Source organism: Saccoglossus kowalevskii, chromosome 17 (assembly GCF_978046115.1).
Source record: "Saccoglossus kowalevskii chromosome 17, keSacKowa6.1, whole genome shotgun sequence".
NCBI classification, from domain to species: domain Eukaryota; kingdom Metazoa; phylum Hemichordata; class Enteropneusta; family Harrimaniidae; genus Saccoglossus; species Saccoglossus kowalevskii.
In genome coordinates this window covers 1,649,793-1,669,874 of record NC_140657.1, presented here as the reverse complement: position 1 = coordinate 1,669,874, position 20,082 = coordinate 1,649,793, and the positions used below count along the sequence as shown (strand labels likewise).

At 35.5% G+C, this 20,082-nt stretch overlaps 1 protein-coding gene across 1 annotated transcript in view; it reads right to left on the bottom strand.

Annotated features, from left to right (window-relative positions):
* Positions 1–20,082, bottom strand: part of LOC102808795 (tRNA (guanine(27)-N(2))-dimethyltransferase-like) — a 77,031-nt gene that overhangs the window by 18,312 nt on the left and 38,637 nt on the right. Inside the window, exon 7 of the mRNA XM_085491823.1 lies at positions 5,465–5,842. Within this exon, the coding sequence (XP_085347949.1) occupies positions 5,465–5,842 (378 nt within the window). The remainder of the gene's footprint in view (positions 1–5,464; positions 5,843–20,082) is intronic.

Below are 20,082 nucleotides of genomic sequence, written 5' to 3'. Positions count from 1 at the left end.
AATCAGAGAATATCTTACTTGTTAATATTAATACACGACTAATCAGAGAATGTCTTACTTGTTAATATTATTACACAACTAATCAGAGAATGTCTTACTTGTTAATATTAATACACGACTAATCAGAGAATGTCTTACTTGTTAATATTAATACACGACTAATCAGAGAATGTCTTACTTGTTAATATTTAAACACGACTAATCAGAGAATGTCTTACTTGTTAATATTATTACACAACTAATCAGAGAATGTCTTACTTGTTAATATTATTACACAACTAATCAGAGAATGTCTTACTTGTTAATATTAAAACACAACTAATCAGAGAATGTCTTACTTGTTAATATTAAAACACAACTAATCAGAGAATGTCTTACTTGTTAATATTATTACACAACTAATCAGAGAATGTCTTACTTGTTAATATTAATACACGACTAATCAGAGAATGTCTTACTTGTTAATAATAAAACACAACTAATCAGAGAATGTCTTACTTAATATTAATACACAACTAATCAGAGAATGTCTTACTTGTTAATATTATTACACAACTAATCAGAGAATGTCTTACTTGTTAATATTAATACACAACTAATCAGAGAATGTCTTACTTGTTAATATTAATACATGACTAATCAGAGAATGTCTTACTTAATATTAATACACGACTAATCAGAGAATGTCTTACTTAATACTAATACACAACTAATCGGAGAATGTCTTACTTGTTAATATTATTACACAACTAATCAGAGAATGTCTTACTTGTTAATATTAATACACAACTAATCAGAGAATGTGTTACTTGTTAATATTAATACATGACTAATCAGAGAATGTCTTACTTAATATTAATACACGACTAATCAGAGAATGTCTTACTTGTTAATATTAATACACAACTAATCAGAGAATGTCTTACTTGTTAATATTATTACACAACTAATCAGAGAATGTCTTACTTGTTAATATTAATACACGACTAATCAGAGAATGTCTTACTTGTTAATATTAAAACACGACTAATCAGAGAATGTCTTACTTAATATTAATACACGACTAATCAGAGAATGTCTTACTTGTTAATATTAATACACAACTAATCAGAGAATGTCTTACTTGTTAATATTAATACACGACTAATCAGAGAATGTCTTACTTGTTAATATTAATACACAACTAATCAGAGAATGTCCTACTTGTTAATAATAAAACACAACTAATCAGAGAATGTCTTACTTGTTAATATTAATACACGACTAATCAGAGAATGTCTTACTTGTTAATATTAATACACAACTAATCAGAGAATGTCTTACTTGTTAATAATAAAACACAACTAATCAGAGAATGTCCTACTTGTTAATATTATTACACAACTAATCAGAGAATGTCTTATTTGTTAATATTAAAACACGACTAATCAGAGAATGTCTTACTTGTTAATATTAATACACGACTAATCAGAGAATGTCTTACTTGTTAATATTATTACATAACTAATCAAAGAATGTCTTACTTGTTAATATTAATACACGACTAATCAGAGAATGTCTTACTTGTTAATATTAATACACGACTAATCAGAGAATGTCTTACTTGTTAATAATAATACACAACTACGGTAATTAGAGAACGTCTTACTTGTTAATATTAATACACAACTAATCAGAGAATGTCTTACTTGTTAATAATAAAACACAACTAATCAGAGAATGTCTTACTTGTTAATATTAATACACGACTAATCAGAGAATGTCTTACTTGTTAATATTAATACACAACTAATCAGAGAATGTCTTACTTGTTAATAATAAAACACAACTAATCAGAGAGTGTCTTACTTGTTAATATTAATACACGACTAATCAGAGAATGTCATACTTGTTAATATTAATACACAACTAATCAGAGAATGTCTTACTTGTTAATAATAAAACACAACTAATCAGAGAATGTCTTACTTAATATTAATACACAACTAATCAGAGAATGTCTTACTTGTTAATATTATTACACAACTAATCAGAGAATGTCTTACTTGTTAATATTAATACACAACTAATCAGAGAATGTCTTACTTGTTAATATTAATACATGACTAATCAGAGAATGTCTTACTTAATATTAATACACGACTAATCAGAGAATGTCTTACTTAATATTAATACACAACTAATCGGAGAATGTCTTACTTGTTAATATTATTACACAACTAATCAGAGAATGTCTTACTTGTTAATATTAATACACAACTAATCAGAGAATGTCTTACTTGTTAATATTATTACACAACTAATCAGAGAATGTCTTACTTGTTAATATTAATACACGACTAATCAGAGAATGTCTTACTTGTTAATATTAAAACACGACTAATCAGAGAATGTCTTACTTAATATTAATACACGACTAATCAGAGAATGTCTTACTTGTTAATATTAATACACAACTAATCAGAGAATGTCTTACTTGTTAATATTAATACACGACTAATCAGAGAATGTCTTACTTGTTAATATTAATTACACAACTAATCGGAGAATGTCTTACTTGTTAATAATAAAACACAACTAATCAGAGAATGTCTTACTTGTTAATATTAATACACAACTAATCAGAGAATGTCTTACTTGTTAATATTATTACACAACTAATCAGAGAATGTCTTACTTGTTAATATTAATACACGACTAATCAGAGAATGTCTTACTTGTTAATATTAAAACACGACTAATCAGAGAATGTCTTACTTGATATTAATACACGACTAATCAGAGAATGTCTTACTTGTTAATATTAATACACAACTAATCAGAGAATGTCTTACTTGTTAATATTAATACACGACTAATCAGAGAATGTCTTACTTGTTAATATTAATACACAACTAATCAGAGAATGTCCTACTTGTTAATAATAAAACACAACTAATCAGAGAATGTCTTACTTGTTAATATTAATACATGACTAATCAGAGAATGTCTTACTTGTTAATATTAATACACAACTAATCAGAGAATGTCTTACTTGTTAATAATAAAACACAACTAATCAGAGAATGTCCTACTTGTTAATATTATTACACAACTAATAATCAGAGAATGTCTTACTTGTTAATATTAATACACGACTAATCAGAGAATGTCTTACTTGTTAATATTATTACACAACTAATCAGAGAATGTCTTATTTGTTAATATTAAAACACGACTAATCAGAGAATGTCTTACTTGTTAATATTAATACACGACTAATCAGAGAATGTCTTACTTGTTAATATTATTACATAACTAATCAAAGAATGTCTTACTTGTTAATATTAATACACGACTAATCAGAGAATGTCTTACTTGTTAATATTAATACACGACTAATCAGAGAATGTCTTACTTGTTAATATTAAAACACGACTAATCAGAGAATGTCTTACTTGTTAATAATAAAACACAACTAATCAGAGAATGTCTTACTTAATATTAATACACAACTAATCAGAGAATGTCTTACTTGTTAATATTATTACACAACTAATCAGAGAATGTCTTACTTGTTAATATTAATACACAACTAATCAGAGAATGTCTTACTTGTTAATATTAATACATGACTAATCAGAGAATGTCTTACTTAATATTAATACACGACTAATCAGAGAATGTCTTACTTAATATTAATACACAACTAATCGGAGAATGTCTTACTTGTTAATATTATTACACAACTAATCAGAGAATGTCTTACTTGTTAATATTAATACACGACTAATCAGAGAATGTCTTACTTGTTAATATTAAAACACGACTAATCAGAGAATGTCTTACTTAATATTAATACACGACTAATCAGAGAATGTCTTACTTGTTAATATTAATACACAACTAATCAGAGAATGTCTTACTTGTTAATATTAATACACGACTAATCAGAGAATGTCTTACTTGTTAATATTAATACACAACTAATCAGAGAATGTCCTACTTGTTAATAATAAAACACAACTAATCAGAGAATGTCTTACTTGTTAATATTAATACACGACTAATCAGAGAATGTCTTACTTGTTAATATTAATTACACAACTAATCGGAGAATGTCTTACTTGTTAATAATAAAACACAACTAATCAGAGAATGTCTTACTTGTTAATATTATTACACAACTAATCAGAGAATGTCTTACTTGTTAATATTAATACACGACTAATGAGAGAATGTCTTACTTGTTAATATTAATACACAACTAATCAGAGAATGTCTTACTTGTTAATATTATTACACAACTAATCAGAGAATGTCTTACTTGTTAATATTAAAACACAACTAATCAGAGAATGTCTTACTTGTTAATATTATTACACAACTAATCAGAGAATGTCTTACTTGGTAATATTAAAACACGACTAATCAGAGAATGTCTTACTTGGTAATATTATTACACAACTAATCAGAGAATGTCTTACTTGTTAATATTGTTACACAACTAATCAGAGAATGTCTTACTTGTTAATATTAATACACGACTAATCAGAGAATGTCTTACTTGTTAATATTAATACACAACTAATCAGAGAATGTCTTACTTGTTAATATTAATACAAGACTAATCAGAGAATGTCTTACTTGTTAATATTAAAACACGACTAATCAGAGAATGTCTTACTTGTTAATATTAATACACAACTAATCAGAGAATGTCTTACTTGTTAATATTAATACACGACTAATCAGAGAATGTCTTACTTGTTAATATTAATACACAACTAATCAGAGAATGTCTTACTTGTTAATATTAAAACACGACTAATCAGAGAATGTCTTACTTGTTAATATTAATACACAACTAATCAGAGAATGTCTTACTTGTTAATAATAATACAAGACTAATCAGAGAATGTCTTACTTGTTAATATTAAAACACGACTAATCAGAGAATGTCTTACTTGTTAATATTATTACACAACTAATCAGAGAATGTCATATTTGTTAATAATAAAACACAACCAATCACAATTTGTTAATGTCCCATATACCCGGCCTACAGAGACGAGCTATTACCATGTTGGTCACTACATGACCAGGGACACCACACTTTCATAAAATTAATAACAAGTGAGGTACCCATTACACTTTGTAATTTGTCAAAGTTCCTGTATCAAGCTTTTAAGTTAAGGTCAGAGGCACTAAAATTAACCTCTTGATGGGCAGTATTTTTATATTACAGTTAATTTATTATTATTATTTTCAAGAAATGTAAATTTGAGATTGTGATGGGCCGTGGCCTAATATGACAATAAAGTTTATAATAATAATTAATACACAACCAATCACACAATGTCTTACTTGTTAATATTGATACACAACCAATCACACAATGTTATCTTCAGTATGAATATACAAAGGACATATATAAATGACTTGTATAAAGGACACACCAACATACAATTAATTTAAAACTTACTTTGGAGTGTTCATGTCTTTTTGACTGTGTTTATGTAAATTATAATAAAAATGAGGTTGATTGTCAAAGATAACTTCCTGTCTGGCATCTCCACCTCCACCTCCACTATTTTCTCGCATTCTTTTTTCAACATTTCCTTTTCCCTGATCTGCCTCAAGAGCGCGCTTTCCATTGTTAACAGATTCATCTTCATCACATAGCTTCTGTTGTTCCTGTTCAGCAATGTTGTATCTAATGATCTGTATTTTCTCCTTGTCAGAGCAAATTGCTTCATCTAAAATCAGTTCAAGAAGGCCTTTAACTTGGTAGCTGAGTGGTAGTTTATTGGCAGTTTCTACCATTTTCTGGATAAAATCAACATTAAAAATATTTCCACCCCTGAAAATGAGAAAATTAAACTGTGTGACAGAACATATTACACTGATATATCAGTAGAAATACTCATCATGTTACACATTTTAAAGAGAATGATTTATAATTCTTATAAGTGTACCAAGTACTTATAAATATGTGTTCCATGATATACACTATGTATATACAATATATGTATGTATATGTTATAGAATAGAATAAAATATTCTATTCTATATCATGTAAACGAAAAATTATAGTATATAGACATTTGACTCTGGAAGATATATTATAAACAAAATAGCATGTAGACATTCAGGTGAGGCATCTAGGCATTCAGGTCAGGCATCTAGGCATTCAAGTCAGGCATCAATGCATTTAGGTTAGGCATCTAGGCATTCAGGTGAGGCATCTAGGCATTCAGGTGAGGCATCCAGTCATTCAGGTGAGGCATCAATGCATTTAGGTTAGGCATCTAGGTGAGGCATCTAGGCATTCAGGTGAGGCATCTAGGCATTCAGGTGAGGCATCAATGCATTTAGGTTAGGCATCTAGGCATTCAGGTGAGGCATCTAGGCATTCAGGTGAGGCATCCAGTCATTCAGGTGAGGCATCAATGCATTTAGGTTAGGCATCTAGGCATTCAGGTGAGGCATCTAGGCATTCAGGTGAGGCATCTAGGCATTCAGGTGAGGCATCTAGGCATTCAGGTGAGGCATCAATGCATTTAGGTTAGGCATCTAGGCATTCAGGTGAGGCATTTAGGTGAGGCATCTAGGCATTCAGGTGAGGCATCTAGGCATTCAGGTGAGGCATCAATGCATTTAGGTTAGGCATCTAGGCATTCAGGTGAGGCATCTAGGCATTCAGGTGAGGCATCTAGGCATTCAGGTGAGGCATCTAGGCATTCAGGTGAGGCATCCAGTCATTCAGGTGAGGCATCAATGCATTTAGGTTAGGCATCTAGGCATTCAGGTGAGGCATCTAGGCATTCAGGTGAGGCATCTAGGCATTCAGGTGAGGCATCTAGGCATTCAGGTGAGGCATCAATGCATTTAGGTTAGGCATCTAGGCATTCAGGTGAGGCATTTAGGTGAGGCATCTAGGCATTCAGGTGAGGCATCTAGGCATTCAGGTGAGGCATCAATGCATTTAGGTTAGGCATCTAGGCATTCAGGTGAGGCATCTAGGCATTCAGGTGAGGCATCTAGGCATTCAGGTGAGGCATCAATGCATTTAGGTTAGGCATCTAGGCATTCAGGTGAGGCATCTAGGCATTCAGGTCAGGCATCTAGGCATTCAGGTCAGGCATCAATGCATTTAGGTGAGGCATCTAGGCATTCAGGTGAGGCAACAAGGCATTCAGGTGAGGCATCTAGGCATTTAGGTGGGACATCTAGGCATTTAGGTGAGGCATCTAGGCATTTAGGTGAGGCATCTAGGCATTCAGGTGAGGAATCTAGGCATTCAGGTGAGGCATCTAGGCATTCAGGTGAGGCATCTAGGCATTCAGGTGAGGCATCTAGGCAATAAGATGAGGCATCTAGGCATTCAGGTGAGGCATCTAGGCATTCAGGTGAGGCATCTAGGCATTTAGGTGAGGCATCTAGGCATTCAGGTGAGGCATCTCAGCATTCAGGTGAGACATCTAGGCATTCAGGTGAGGCATCTAGGCATTCAGGTGGGGCATCTGGGCATTCAGGTGAGGCATCTAGGCATTCAGGTGAGGCATCTAGGCATTCAGGTGAGGCATCTAGGCATTCAGGTGAGGCATCTAGGCATTCAGGTGAGGCATCGAGGCATTCAGGTGAGGCATCGAGGCATTCAGGTGAGGCATCTAGGCAATCAGGTGAGACGTCTAAGCATTCAGGTGAGGCATCTAGGCATTCAGTTGGGGCATCTGGGTATTCAGGTGAGGCATCCAGGCATTCAGGTGAGGCATCCAGGCATTCAGGTGAGGCATCCAGGCATTCAGGTGAGGCATCTAGGCATTTAGGTGAGGCATCTAGGCATTCGGGTGAGGCATCCAGGCATTCGGGTGAGGCATCTAGGCATTCAGGTGAGGCATCTAGGCATTTAGGTGAGGCATCTAGGCATTCAGGTGAAACATCTAGGTATTTAGGTGAGGCATCTAGGCATTTAGGTGAGGCATCTAGGCATTTAGGTGAGGCATCTAGGCATTCAGGTGAGGCATCTAGGCATTTAGGTGAGGCATCTAGGCATTCAGGTGAGGCATCTAGGTATTTAGGTGAGGCATCTAGGCATTCGGGTGAGGCATCTAGGCAATCGGGTGAGGCATCAATGCATTTAGGTGAGGCATCTAGGCATTCAGGTGAGGCAACTAGGCATTCAGGTGAGGCATCTAGGCATTCAGGTGAGGCATCTAGGCATTTGGGTGAGGCATCTAGGCATTCGGGTGAGGCATCTAGGCAATCGGGTGAGGCATCTAGGCATTCAGGTGAGACATCTAGGCATTCAGGTGGGGCATCTAGGCATTCAGGTGAGGCATCTAGGCATTCAGGTGAGGCAACTAGGCATTCAGGTGAGGCATCTAGGCATTTAGGTGAGGCATCTAGGCATTTAGGTGAGGCATCTAGGCATTCAGGTGAGGAATCTAGGCATTTAGGTGAGGTATCCAGGCATTTAGGTGAGACATCTAGGCAATCAGGTGAGACGTCTAAGCATTCAGGTGGGGCATCTAGGCATTCAGGTGAGGCATCTAGGCATTCAGGTGAGACAACTAGGCATTCAGGTGAGGCATCTAGGCATTTAGGTGAGGCATCTAGGCATTCAGGTGAGGCATCTAGACATTCAGGTTAGGCATCTAGGCATGTAGGTGAGGTATCTAGGCATTTAGGTGAGGTATCTAGACATTCCACTGGGCAAAATCGTTGATATACGATTGTATACGCAGATATACATTTTGTGTGTATTCACGGTATACGTTTAGTATACGCAGATATGATTACGTATACAAATCGTGGAATATACGTACATATGCGCTACGTATTTTTATGGTTTCTTTCACACATGCCCGCCTTGGGTGGCACGCAGCGTATACGTACGTATTTTACATGCATTCTCGTAGTACAATTAACGTTGTTTTACGAAGTCTGTATATTTACGCATACGTGGAGAATACTGTGCGCGTACGGTGGCCCATATATACAATTAGTCCGCTACATGAAAATCCGTCGGCTATTTGAAAATCGTTCTGCTACTTGAAAAAAAGTCGGTCGGCTACTTGAAAATTGCTCCGTTACATGAAAATCGGTCGGCTACATGAAAATCGGCCGACTATATGAAAATCGGTCGGCTACATGAAAATCGGTCGGCTACATGAAAATCGACCGGCTATATGAAAATCGGTCGGTTACATGAAAATCGGTCGGTTACGTGAAAATCGGTCGGCTACATGAAAATACGTCGGGTATATGAAAATCGGTCGGCTACATGAAAATCGGTCGACTACATGAAAATCGGTCAGCTACATGAAAATCGGTCGGTTACTTGAAAATCACGGTAACACAAATTATTTATTTTTTAAAGAAAACAAGCGGGAAACTATATGCACCCCAATGAGCTAAAGATGATGCATTTGTGTCTCGTATTGTTTAATTATTTTTAAATCTATATAACGACATAGTGTAAAACTATGTATATTTACTAAAATCTTGCTACACGTGACGTACAATGAAGAGTTTAAATTTAAATCGAAAGCAATGAATTGACATAAACACCGTGACGTAGCTCTTTAAACGAACTTTGCGAAGAAATACTACGAGTGATAATTTACGCATGTTTTGCAATAACTTGCATACTAGTATATATTTTTCGCTGTTATTGTAATTAACATTATTGTTGTTTAGGAGTTAAAATGGTTTAGAAATCTATTTATGTATTATTATCACCACCGGAGGAGGGATACACGTGTTCACGTGGTTTTGAATCGTCACCTGATTTGTTTCTACTATTATAATACGATGTCGTTCAACTTCATCTATCTAGTACTCAAATACCAAGTTGATCTACGCATATATCCGTTTTGGCAATTGAGATTCTGTCATCGTTTTTAATATCCAAAGTACATGATTAGTTTTCGTCCATTCTTGAGTATTACAAATCATTATTATAGTTCATATAGAAATATTTTGTTTATACCACATAAGTGTTTATTGGAAAATATTGCGTCATGTAACTACGACTCGTCTCAATTGGGCATGTTGTACCGGGGCACCGAGTTACTGACGTTATAGGACATATTTTTATAGCTCCATTGGTAAGGCTGTTTTAAACAAATCTATACCTCGTCATAGATCATTTGAAGGTGATCAAATTATGATTGAGTGTACCTCATTATAGACCAAACATCAGCCATGATATGTGCATGGGCTTTATGAGCGAGATTTTTCCTTGTCGTTTTTCGCTTTCTTTTAAATTTTAGAGATCATGTGTGCACGATATATTCACAACATGATGGTAGACCAAATTGTTGAAAATGTCCTCATAGCATGTAGGTAAGCTTTGTGTGTCGCGCCAAAATTGCACACATTTCAATTATTACAGATAACATATTGTTTGTTTGTGCAATTAGTTTGGTTGACCGTTCTATCACCTCAGCTTTGACAATCACACCGATTTTTTAAATAAGTCATAAACATTAGTGTGCCCGATTTACAACCCGTAGTTGCGAATCAAGTGATATGACGGTCGGCAAGGGGTATTTTCGTAAGTTGTAATCAATTGTTTTTATTTTTCGTAATAATGTAATTTAAACAAACAAAAAAACGTAATTTCGTAGACATGAGCAAGGTGTAAAACGTAATCAGCTATCCTATTCTTCCGCAATTCGTACACAAATCTTATTTTTTGTAAGTGTATAAACCATTTTCCACATTAAATGTTGTAATTCGTACGAAATTACAAACTTGTAATTCCTCATTTGAAGCCCGGTGTCATGCGAAGAATTTTCCGTGTGCTAAAACTTCCGGGTGAGGTCGTTGCACAAGCGCAATGCAGTTCTTGAATTTTCTTCGCGGTGTAGTGGATTCTCGTAAATAATATGCATTGTTCAATGAAAATAAACGTTCTGCTGTTGATGCGTCGACGGCAGATGGCTAAGTTGTTACGTATATCTCGAATGTAGGAAGTTTCGACCACACACATGTTTTATATCTTGTTGATTGAATCTATGCAGTTTTATATATTTAGTAATCCAAAATCTAAATAAATGCATATAACAGCAAAGACTGTGTTTGAAACTATTTCCGTAAAACTATCAGTAAATACAAATAGTACATTTATAAACAAAATACAACAACCTAGCGAGCACCTCTGCTTGTGTAAACACCAGATGTGTTATTTACTTAAGGATTATAAATGATTAATATTATTTTGCCTGGCGTTGTACATAATACGTGTCGCATTGTTTTTGTAATTCAACTGTTCTATTGTTTTACTAAAATAAAATGTGAAAAAGTTTTCTCTTCTAGTTTCCTCTTATTGATGATTCCATATACATGTCAAGCATGCTCACGTATAATTTCATTTTTCAAAACATGGAAAAATAATTGCTAAGAATTGAGAATAGTTGATATCGTCACAAAAAGAACATATCTAATAGAGATTAACACAAGATACCTACATAACATGTATCAAATGAATTGAGCTGGTAGTTTTCAAGAAGTCGTCGGAAATAGCAGTTTTGACATAAATGACCCAAAATATTAAAAAAAATACAATATTGACACAAAATCTGAGAGAGACCCATTCAAGGTAGTAGTATATTATTATTAGTATTCAGTAAAAATTATTAGTATTCAAGTCGCAAATACAAATTTATAGTTATTTCGTCAATAACATAATGAAATTAAACAATTGCTAATCCTTACAACAGACAATGATGATCATTGTTTCGCCTCGTATATTATATTTCTGATGTTTTGTCTGGCATCAGATTTTTATTTGTCACTATAATATTATTTTAATAACTTGTCAAAAGATCCATTTCTTACCTCTATATCTGTACAGATTATATCATGATTATTATTTTATACGACTATAGAATTTGAACAACTCACTGTAGTTTGTTTAGTGAATTATTATTATTATTATTATTATTATTATTATATGCATATTTAATTTGTATGCTCATTTGCTAAAACAATGAGCGATTTAGCGTGACGTTCGAAGTTAACACGATGTTCTAAATATTCTGACTTTTACAATGACATGTACGCAATGTTATCTACACTTTATTTAATGCGGTGTGCAAGTGTCCTCGTCAAGCATTGTTCTTAGTAGAACACCGGAAAATATATCAAACCGCACGTTAACGTTCGACATTAATTCCTGGCCTGATTCGCGCATATGCGTCACACAAACCCATGAGATTTGTCACAGCAGAACGCATTCACCGGAGGTTATTCTATGTGTGATATTCTTTGGCTCTTAAATCAAATTTATGAAAATAACTGTAAAATGTAATTATGAATTTGTTTTATCTTTGTAAAGTGTAAAAACCCATTTTCACTATACATGAAATTTTCATTTTATTTCTTGTAAAAACGTAAAATGCCTTTTTAATTTTCTGTAACCTGTATCAGCTATCCCCCTCGCCCACCCTCTGATATATGTTGACAGCATAAAGACGCTCGTTTTATAGGTGAATAAAAGCTAAACTTAGTAGTAGTAAAGCCACGAAACTGATTTGTAGTGATGTAAACGTGATACACGGTACAGTAGATTTTGGTAACGAGTCGTAACAATTTGAATACGTTGTTTACCCGACTTCGTAAGCATACACAAGCAATGGTATACCTTGCATGTTGTACTTCCGGGTCATATCTGCAGGTCGAAGGTTATCTCGCAACATACACGCGATTTTCTAGATAGCGGCGCGATTTTCAAGTAGCCGACCGAATTTTTCAAGTAGCGGAGCGATTTTCATGTAGCGGAGCAGTTTTCAAGTAGCCGAGCAATATTCAAGTAGCCGACCGATTTCTTTCAAGTAGCGGAGCGATTTTCATGTAGCAGAGCAGTTTTCAAGTAGCCGAGCAATTTTCATGTAGCGGAGCAGTTTTCAAGTAGCCGAGCAATTTTCATGTAGCGGAGCAATTTTCAAATAGCCGACTGACTTTCATGTAGCGGACCAATTGTATATATGGGCCACCGTAGTGCGCGTGGAATTGTCCGGTTTTATTTGGTGTCGCGGCCGCCAGTACTTATAATAAATAATTATCGGAACTGTCGACTCGCATGGCGTCTTGAATCGATCTAAAAACGTCTCCTGTTTTGCCGAGTACATGTAATTGAGAAATGGCTACGTACAGGTACAATTTAGAAACGGTTGTTACTAATTTCTAAATAAAAACAAACAAACATTTCCTGACTGAAGTGTACCATCGCTTTGATATTAACGTGACGTCTTCATTTGTCTCACTATACACTGGTGAATTCGAACACAAGACAGGAAATTGCACAATACGTTGAGTATACGTTGATTAATTGCAATATCATTCGCAAGCCTGAATGAATGCGAACAATACAGGTGTGAATATTTTGGCGAGTGTTAAAATACTTTCCATTCGGGTCGTGTGCGTGTTTCTCGGGGCCGGCTTGTGGTCTCATACACGTGAATGTTGGCCAATCGGCATTTTGGTAAGAATAGCCACAAAGTCCATACCAAGAAAGTGAAATGAATTCTCACTGAGACACATGTAACAAAATTGGTCGAATTTGCCGTCATCGCCATTTCTAGGGATCGTTTGATTACGGAGTTTCATTTCTATTACATTTACCATCGTACGCTGCGTTATTTTCAGAATAAGATCTATATCACCACAGTCACTCTACTAGTAGAGTGACTGTGATATCACCACATACATTCGGAACACATACAGTGAACCACTCTAAACATCGCATTTTCATTTCAAACAACAATGGATATTTCTGGCTAGTACTCGTTGCAGTGACGTTTCAGATTTGCGAACACAATTCTCATTGTCTTCGTTGAACCATAGACAGTCTATGGTTGAATCTGCTATGTGGTACTTGGCAACATATTAAGAACTGTGTAAATGTTTGTGAAAACTAGACTGACGATTAATGTTTTAGTGCATTCACATCACGTGACATCGATTGACATGAGTTAATTATTCATGCTTAGCAGCGCAACGGTTTACCGGTTCATGTTTTTTTTGTACTTTTATTCAACAAAATCTTAATTTTAACTTTAATTATTGTCATAAATACAACATTGAATAACTGCAGTGATATTCATAGCCACATACACCTACTGTTTACTGCAGCGAGAATTGCAAAGAAGTAATTCATATTGTTTAGAAGCATATTTATACCTGGGTCACGACGATCCTTTTCCGAATCTGTCTGTAAACTTGTATTTTGTTATCAGGTTTCATTTATAAATTTAAATAAATGTTTGTCTCTTAATATCATTTGAATTACTAAATAAATTTTACTAGAAATTTTCCGTTTTCCATAGTCTATGGTGTACGTGAGAGATACTCCAATGGTCCAGTCTCTTGTTCGAGTATATATATTCATTTCATCTTTGTGGTAGAGTGTCCCACAATTCTTTGCGCGAACAGGCGTCCGTAGAACACTGTCCAAAATAATGAGGGCGCACTGGTTGGACGTTATCATTATGGGCTGAGTTGGAACCGTCGTCACTAACAAATCAAACACTACGTTTTTAGTACGTACTGAATAGTAAAATAACAAATATCTATATTACTGGTGGAAATAAAATAATAATCGAACATGATGAAACTGTGAAATGTCGAATTTCGCAATCGCACACCCCTACTAACAAAATGCTATACGCTAACGTGACTGAAGTGATGAGCCCTTTTGAAATCAGTTACGTAATTGTTGCATTAATCCAGGAACAAGATGTCCCAATTCCATCGTAGTTGTCGATTGTCGGACGTTCAGCGTTCAGGCTGATCTCAATCCCCGTCTCATCTTCAGCAAGTCAAAGTTTATTCGAAAGTTTTGCTAGATCTCGCCCACAGTCTTCAAGCATATCGGACCACCAACATTATGCGATCTTTAGTTACAACAGTAAATCGTTTGCGCAAGGAAGTCATGGCTTCATCAAAACAGACAGAAAAAAGCGTGCTATTTTAAAAACCGACACCAAGTCACCACAAGAGAATGATATCAACCCTTTTTAGAAGTTCTGAAAATCAGCGTGTCAGGATTGACCCTGCAGTATTTGTGTAAGTTGTGTTTAACTTTCAGTCGATGTAGCGTGTCAAGCTGTGTCATTTCAAACATTTCAAAAAGCCACTGTTCAATTTTTCACACTTAGTTCATACCATTTCGTTGTAACTATTATAACTTGTATACAGCCTGTAAATCGCTATATATGCAATTTTATTTTATGTGTCAGAAAAAACGTAAGTATGCGAAAGTCGAAAATTGATGTCCGATCTAATTAATTGACCTCTTCACCCAAATTACTAGTAATTCATGTTGGCCTGGTTATACCATATGATGTCCGTTGTTCCATGCTTTTGTCTGATCCTTCATTGTTTTCAAAGAGCTCTACTCAAATTGACAAAGGGCTCAGGCTGTTCAGCAATTAACCGATACAAGCTAGTGTAAAGTGGGCGTTAGACTTGCATACAGTCTCTTGTTTTATTTTTTTATTAAATAAAATATGGTAGTGTATAAATGGCGATAGCGGTAACCCAACTTTCGTGGTAACCCGGCTCTCGCCATTTACACGCTCCCACTACCAACGAAGGAACTACGACGCGATCCTCGAAACGTTGCCTGAACCAATCACAAACAAGAACAGACAAAGAATTTTCGGATTAACACCTGTTTCCCCCCCCCCCCCCCCCCCCCCCGCCACGCTGACCAACGTTTCCCCACACTAACGAAAAAATCTTTTGTCTTCTACTGACTTCCTGTAAGCAAGTGTGGGTGGATGTAGTCATATAGCACTAATACTTCATACCAACTTACATTTTAACAACAGTTTTATGTGGCATAATACATGTATTTGAGGCAAACATTTGAAATCACGGGATATGACCATTGCAATTAATTTTTTTTCACGCTGTCTTATTTATATTTTTTTAATTTTTTCTTGAATGTGTCAACGTTTGTTCCAGCTACAGCTCGCGTGCATTTTTTATTCTTGGTGATTGGCTTGCATTTTCTTAAAGGGGCACCTTCCAGTTAAGATTAATTTCACAACAAATTTCCTTTCTGGATTAAAATAACAATGGATAACAAAAGATAGATTAACACTGTAAACAACATAAACAATAGTGTCCCATGATTCTTTGGTGCAATCCATGGGATTGAGCAGTTCCCCTTTAACAAATTTTTCACCCCTATAATTTTAAATATAAAATACATAAGTTATTACTACAATGATTGGCACGTTTTGATTTCGAGCGGGAGGTAGGTTTGAATCTCATTGCCCACTGTTGAGTCGGTAATATATTGAGTAAAAAGTGTCCAGGTCACCAAACATTATAATACAACACCTTTTCCTATTCAAATTTGCTTGACAAATCTCAATTAAACTGTTACCTATTCTATTTTAGGTACTGTTACCAGAAAATGACAGAGAAAGACGAGAGTGTTTTTATACAGCTTGGAAAAAACAAATAAAGAACCAAGGAGTAGATGAGTAAGTGTTAATTTATAGTTTTTATAATTTTGAATTCGTTTTATTCAAGCTTGTTAAAATAGCAGTAACAAGTCATTGTCAATGACACGTCCCCGTTCCATTCATATTTGAGTGACATATACATTCAAAGCAGATCATGACCGAAATGCACCTGCATATGTACAACACATTGTGCTAAATCTGAACAAAATCCATCCATGCATGACTGAGATCCGGTTCTGGAATTGTGAAAATACGTGATTTTGATGCATTTTCGGCCTTAAAATGGCCATCATTCCACTATTGTTAAGCAGATCATGAAACAAATGCACATATCTATTTGTGACATGATGTACCATGTGTGTGTGAAGTTTGAACTTGATCAATCCAGACATGTCTTGGATACGGATCCAGAACTGAATTCTTTAACAAAATGGCCGCCAGTCGGCCATTTCGAACTTGATGCGAAAAAAAAAAAAGACGTGCATCAAGGTCCTATTATGTTTAATGTATGTACCAAATTTGAACAAAATCCATCCATGCATAACTGAGATACGGGTCCGGAATGGTGAAAATGTGCGATTTCAATGCATTTTCGGCCTTAAAGCGGCCCCCATTTGGCTATCGTTAATGAGATCATGAAACAAATGCACATACATATTTGTGACATGATGTACCTTGTGTGTGTGAAGTTTGAACTTGATCAATCCAGACATGTCTCGGATACGGATCCAGAACTGAATTCTTTAAAACAAAATGGCCGCCAGTCGGCCATTTCGAACTTGATCCGGAAAAAAAAATGACGTGCATCAAGGTCCTATTATGTTTAATGTATGTACCAAATTTGAATGAAATCCGTCCATGCATAACTGAGATCCGGGTCCGGAATGGTGAAAATGTGCGATTTCAATGCATTTTCGGCCTTAAAGCGGCCGCCATTTGGCTATCGTTAATGAGATCATGAAACAAATGCACATACATATTTGTGACATGATGTACCTTGTGTGTGTGAAGTTTGAACTTGATCAATCCAGACATGTCTTGGATACGGATCCAGAACTGAATTCTTTAACAAAATGGCCGCCAGTCGGCCATTTCGAACTTGATGCGAAAAAAAAAAAAGACGTGCATCAAGGTCCTATTATGTTTAATGTATGTACCAAATTTGAACAAAATCCATCCATGCATAACTGAGATACGGGTCCGGAATGGTGAAAATGTGCGATTTCAATGCATTTTCGGCCTTAAAGCGGCCCCCATTTGGCTATCGTTAATGAGATCATGAAACAAATGCACATACATATTTGTGACATGATGTACCTTGTGTGTGTGAAGTTTGAACTTGATCAATCCAGACATGTCTCGGATACGGATCCAGAACTGAATTCTTTAAAACAAAATGGCCGCCAGTCGGCCATTTCGAACTTGATCCGGAAAAAAAAATGACGTGCATCAAGGTCCTATTATGTTTAATGTATGTACCAAATTTGAATGAAATCCGTCCATGCATAACTGAGATCCGGGTCCGGAATGGTGAAAATGTGCGATTTCAATGCATTTTCGGCCTTAAAGCGGCCGCCATTTGGCTATCGTTAATGAGATCATGAAACAAATGCACATACATATTTGTGACATGATGTACCTTGTGTGTGTGAAGTTTGAACTTGATCAATCCAGACATGTCTCGGATACGGATCCAGAACTGAATTCTTTAAAACAAAATGGCCGCCAGTCGGCCATTTCGAACCCGATCCAAAAAACAAAATGACGTGCATCAAGGTCCTATTATGTTTAATGTATGTACCAAATTTGAACAAAATCCGTCCATGCATAACTGAGATCCGGGTCCGGAATGGTGAAAATGTGCGATTTTGATGCATTTTCGGCCTTAAAATGGCCGCTATTCGGCTATCGTTAATCAGATCATGAAAAAAATGCATGTGCATATGTCCCATATAATGTGTGATGTATGAGTGAAGTTTGAACTTAATCGGTCCATGCATGTTCGAGATACAGGTGATCAGGGACGGACGGACGGACGGAGGCACGGACGGACGGACGGACGCACACAGGGCAAAACATAAGTCCCCGTTTTCGGACTGCGTCCGAACGGGGACTAATAATAAATATAGTGTTAGTTATAAATAACATTTCTATCATTGCAGCTGACGGAATGTCGGAAAAAGAAGTTAAAGAGGAAGAACAAGAGATGTGGGAGATGGTGACAAAAGTTGTGAACATTATGATGTCAGATGAGGAAGACGGCGAAGAAGATCGGAAAGGAATGTTCATTGCGAGGTCTCCGACATTCAGGTCATGGCACTGAACGACTTGATTTTGGATTAAGCCAACTGAGTGGCAATGAGGCAATCGATCCGCATGCTCCAGAAATAAGTAGGACCACCATGTACCTGTCAACCCCACGTGTTTGCCCTAAGTTTTGATGACCAGCGTGATTTTTTTCCGATTCCTACCCAAACCAAAACCCTTTTAATATTTTTAGCTTATAACTGGAATTTTATTTCGTTTGTTTCATTGAATTTATAAATTACTTGACTTTAAATGCATTAATTGTTGAATTTCGTTATTTCTGTTAAAGAAGTTCACTAAATTTAAACCACTTGAAATGAACTTATTTTTCACCTTCAATTAAATTGGAATTAAAACCCCATATGATTTATTTATGTATGTCGAGGAAGATTTGTGCACTTGTAAGTGTGTGTATTGTTATTACAAATAAATACTAAATCACTTGAATCACAAATGTATGTCTTTTATTCCCACCTTTGCAATTACCCAAAAACAACTCCTCAATATTAATTAACACGAAATTGCACTAGTTGCAATGTGTTATCGTTGACCGTAGATCTACTGTAAACGTTATTTCCGATTATGAACTGTTCACGTTGCCCTGATTCTACTTGTGTTGAACATCGAGTGGCCAAATATGTCATTGTGAATCACCTCCCATGTTTAATTTCCTGTGGTATGCGATCTAGTCTGATGCAAGTCACGGGAGAACAGTCACTTGTAACTTACAGATAAAGAAAGAGTTAATGCCTCGTTGCTGGTCCTGTGTTCATAAAAAAACGTCTGATCATTGGGATGGCCATGGGTGTGGCAATAAGCATTTCTTTATCTTTACATGTATATGACTGTAACTGGAGCTTGTGATATTGCTAGGTTGTTGTATTGTGTTTTTAAATAAATGTGTTGCGGTAGCAAAGACGAGTAATACTATCGATACTTTATTTATAAACAAAATACTAGTACCTAGAAAAATTACAAGCACGTGCGGCACCCAAGAACCAAATTACTACGTGAATGATTAACCGGAAATGAAGCATGACCTAAAATATGTGACCTGTATGCAAATGTTCCTGAAAAATCAGCCAATAGCATGCGCTTTAAATATGCCGAGTATACGTAAAATATACGTAGATCTACGCCGATGTTAATTGTGTGCACTGGTTTATTGCGTGACCGTATACGCTACGTATACGTTGATCTGCTTCAGTATTAACTCTGTGCAGTGATTTATCACGTGTCCGTATATACTACGTATACGTAGGAATACGTTAGGCAGCATTGTTCTGCATTAGGTGTACGTTAATGT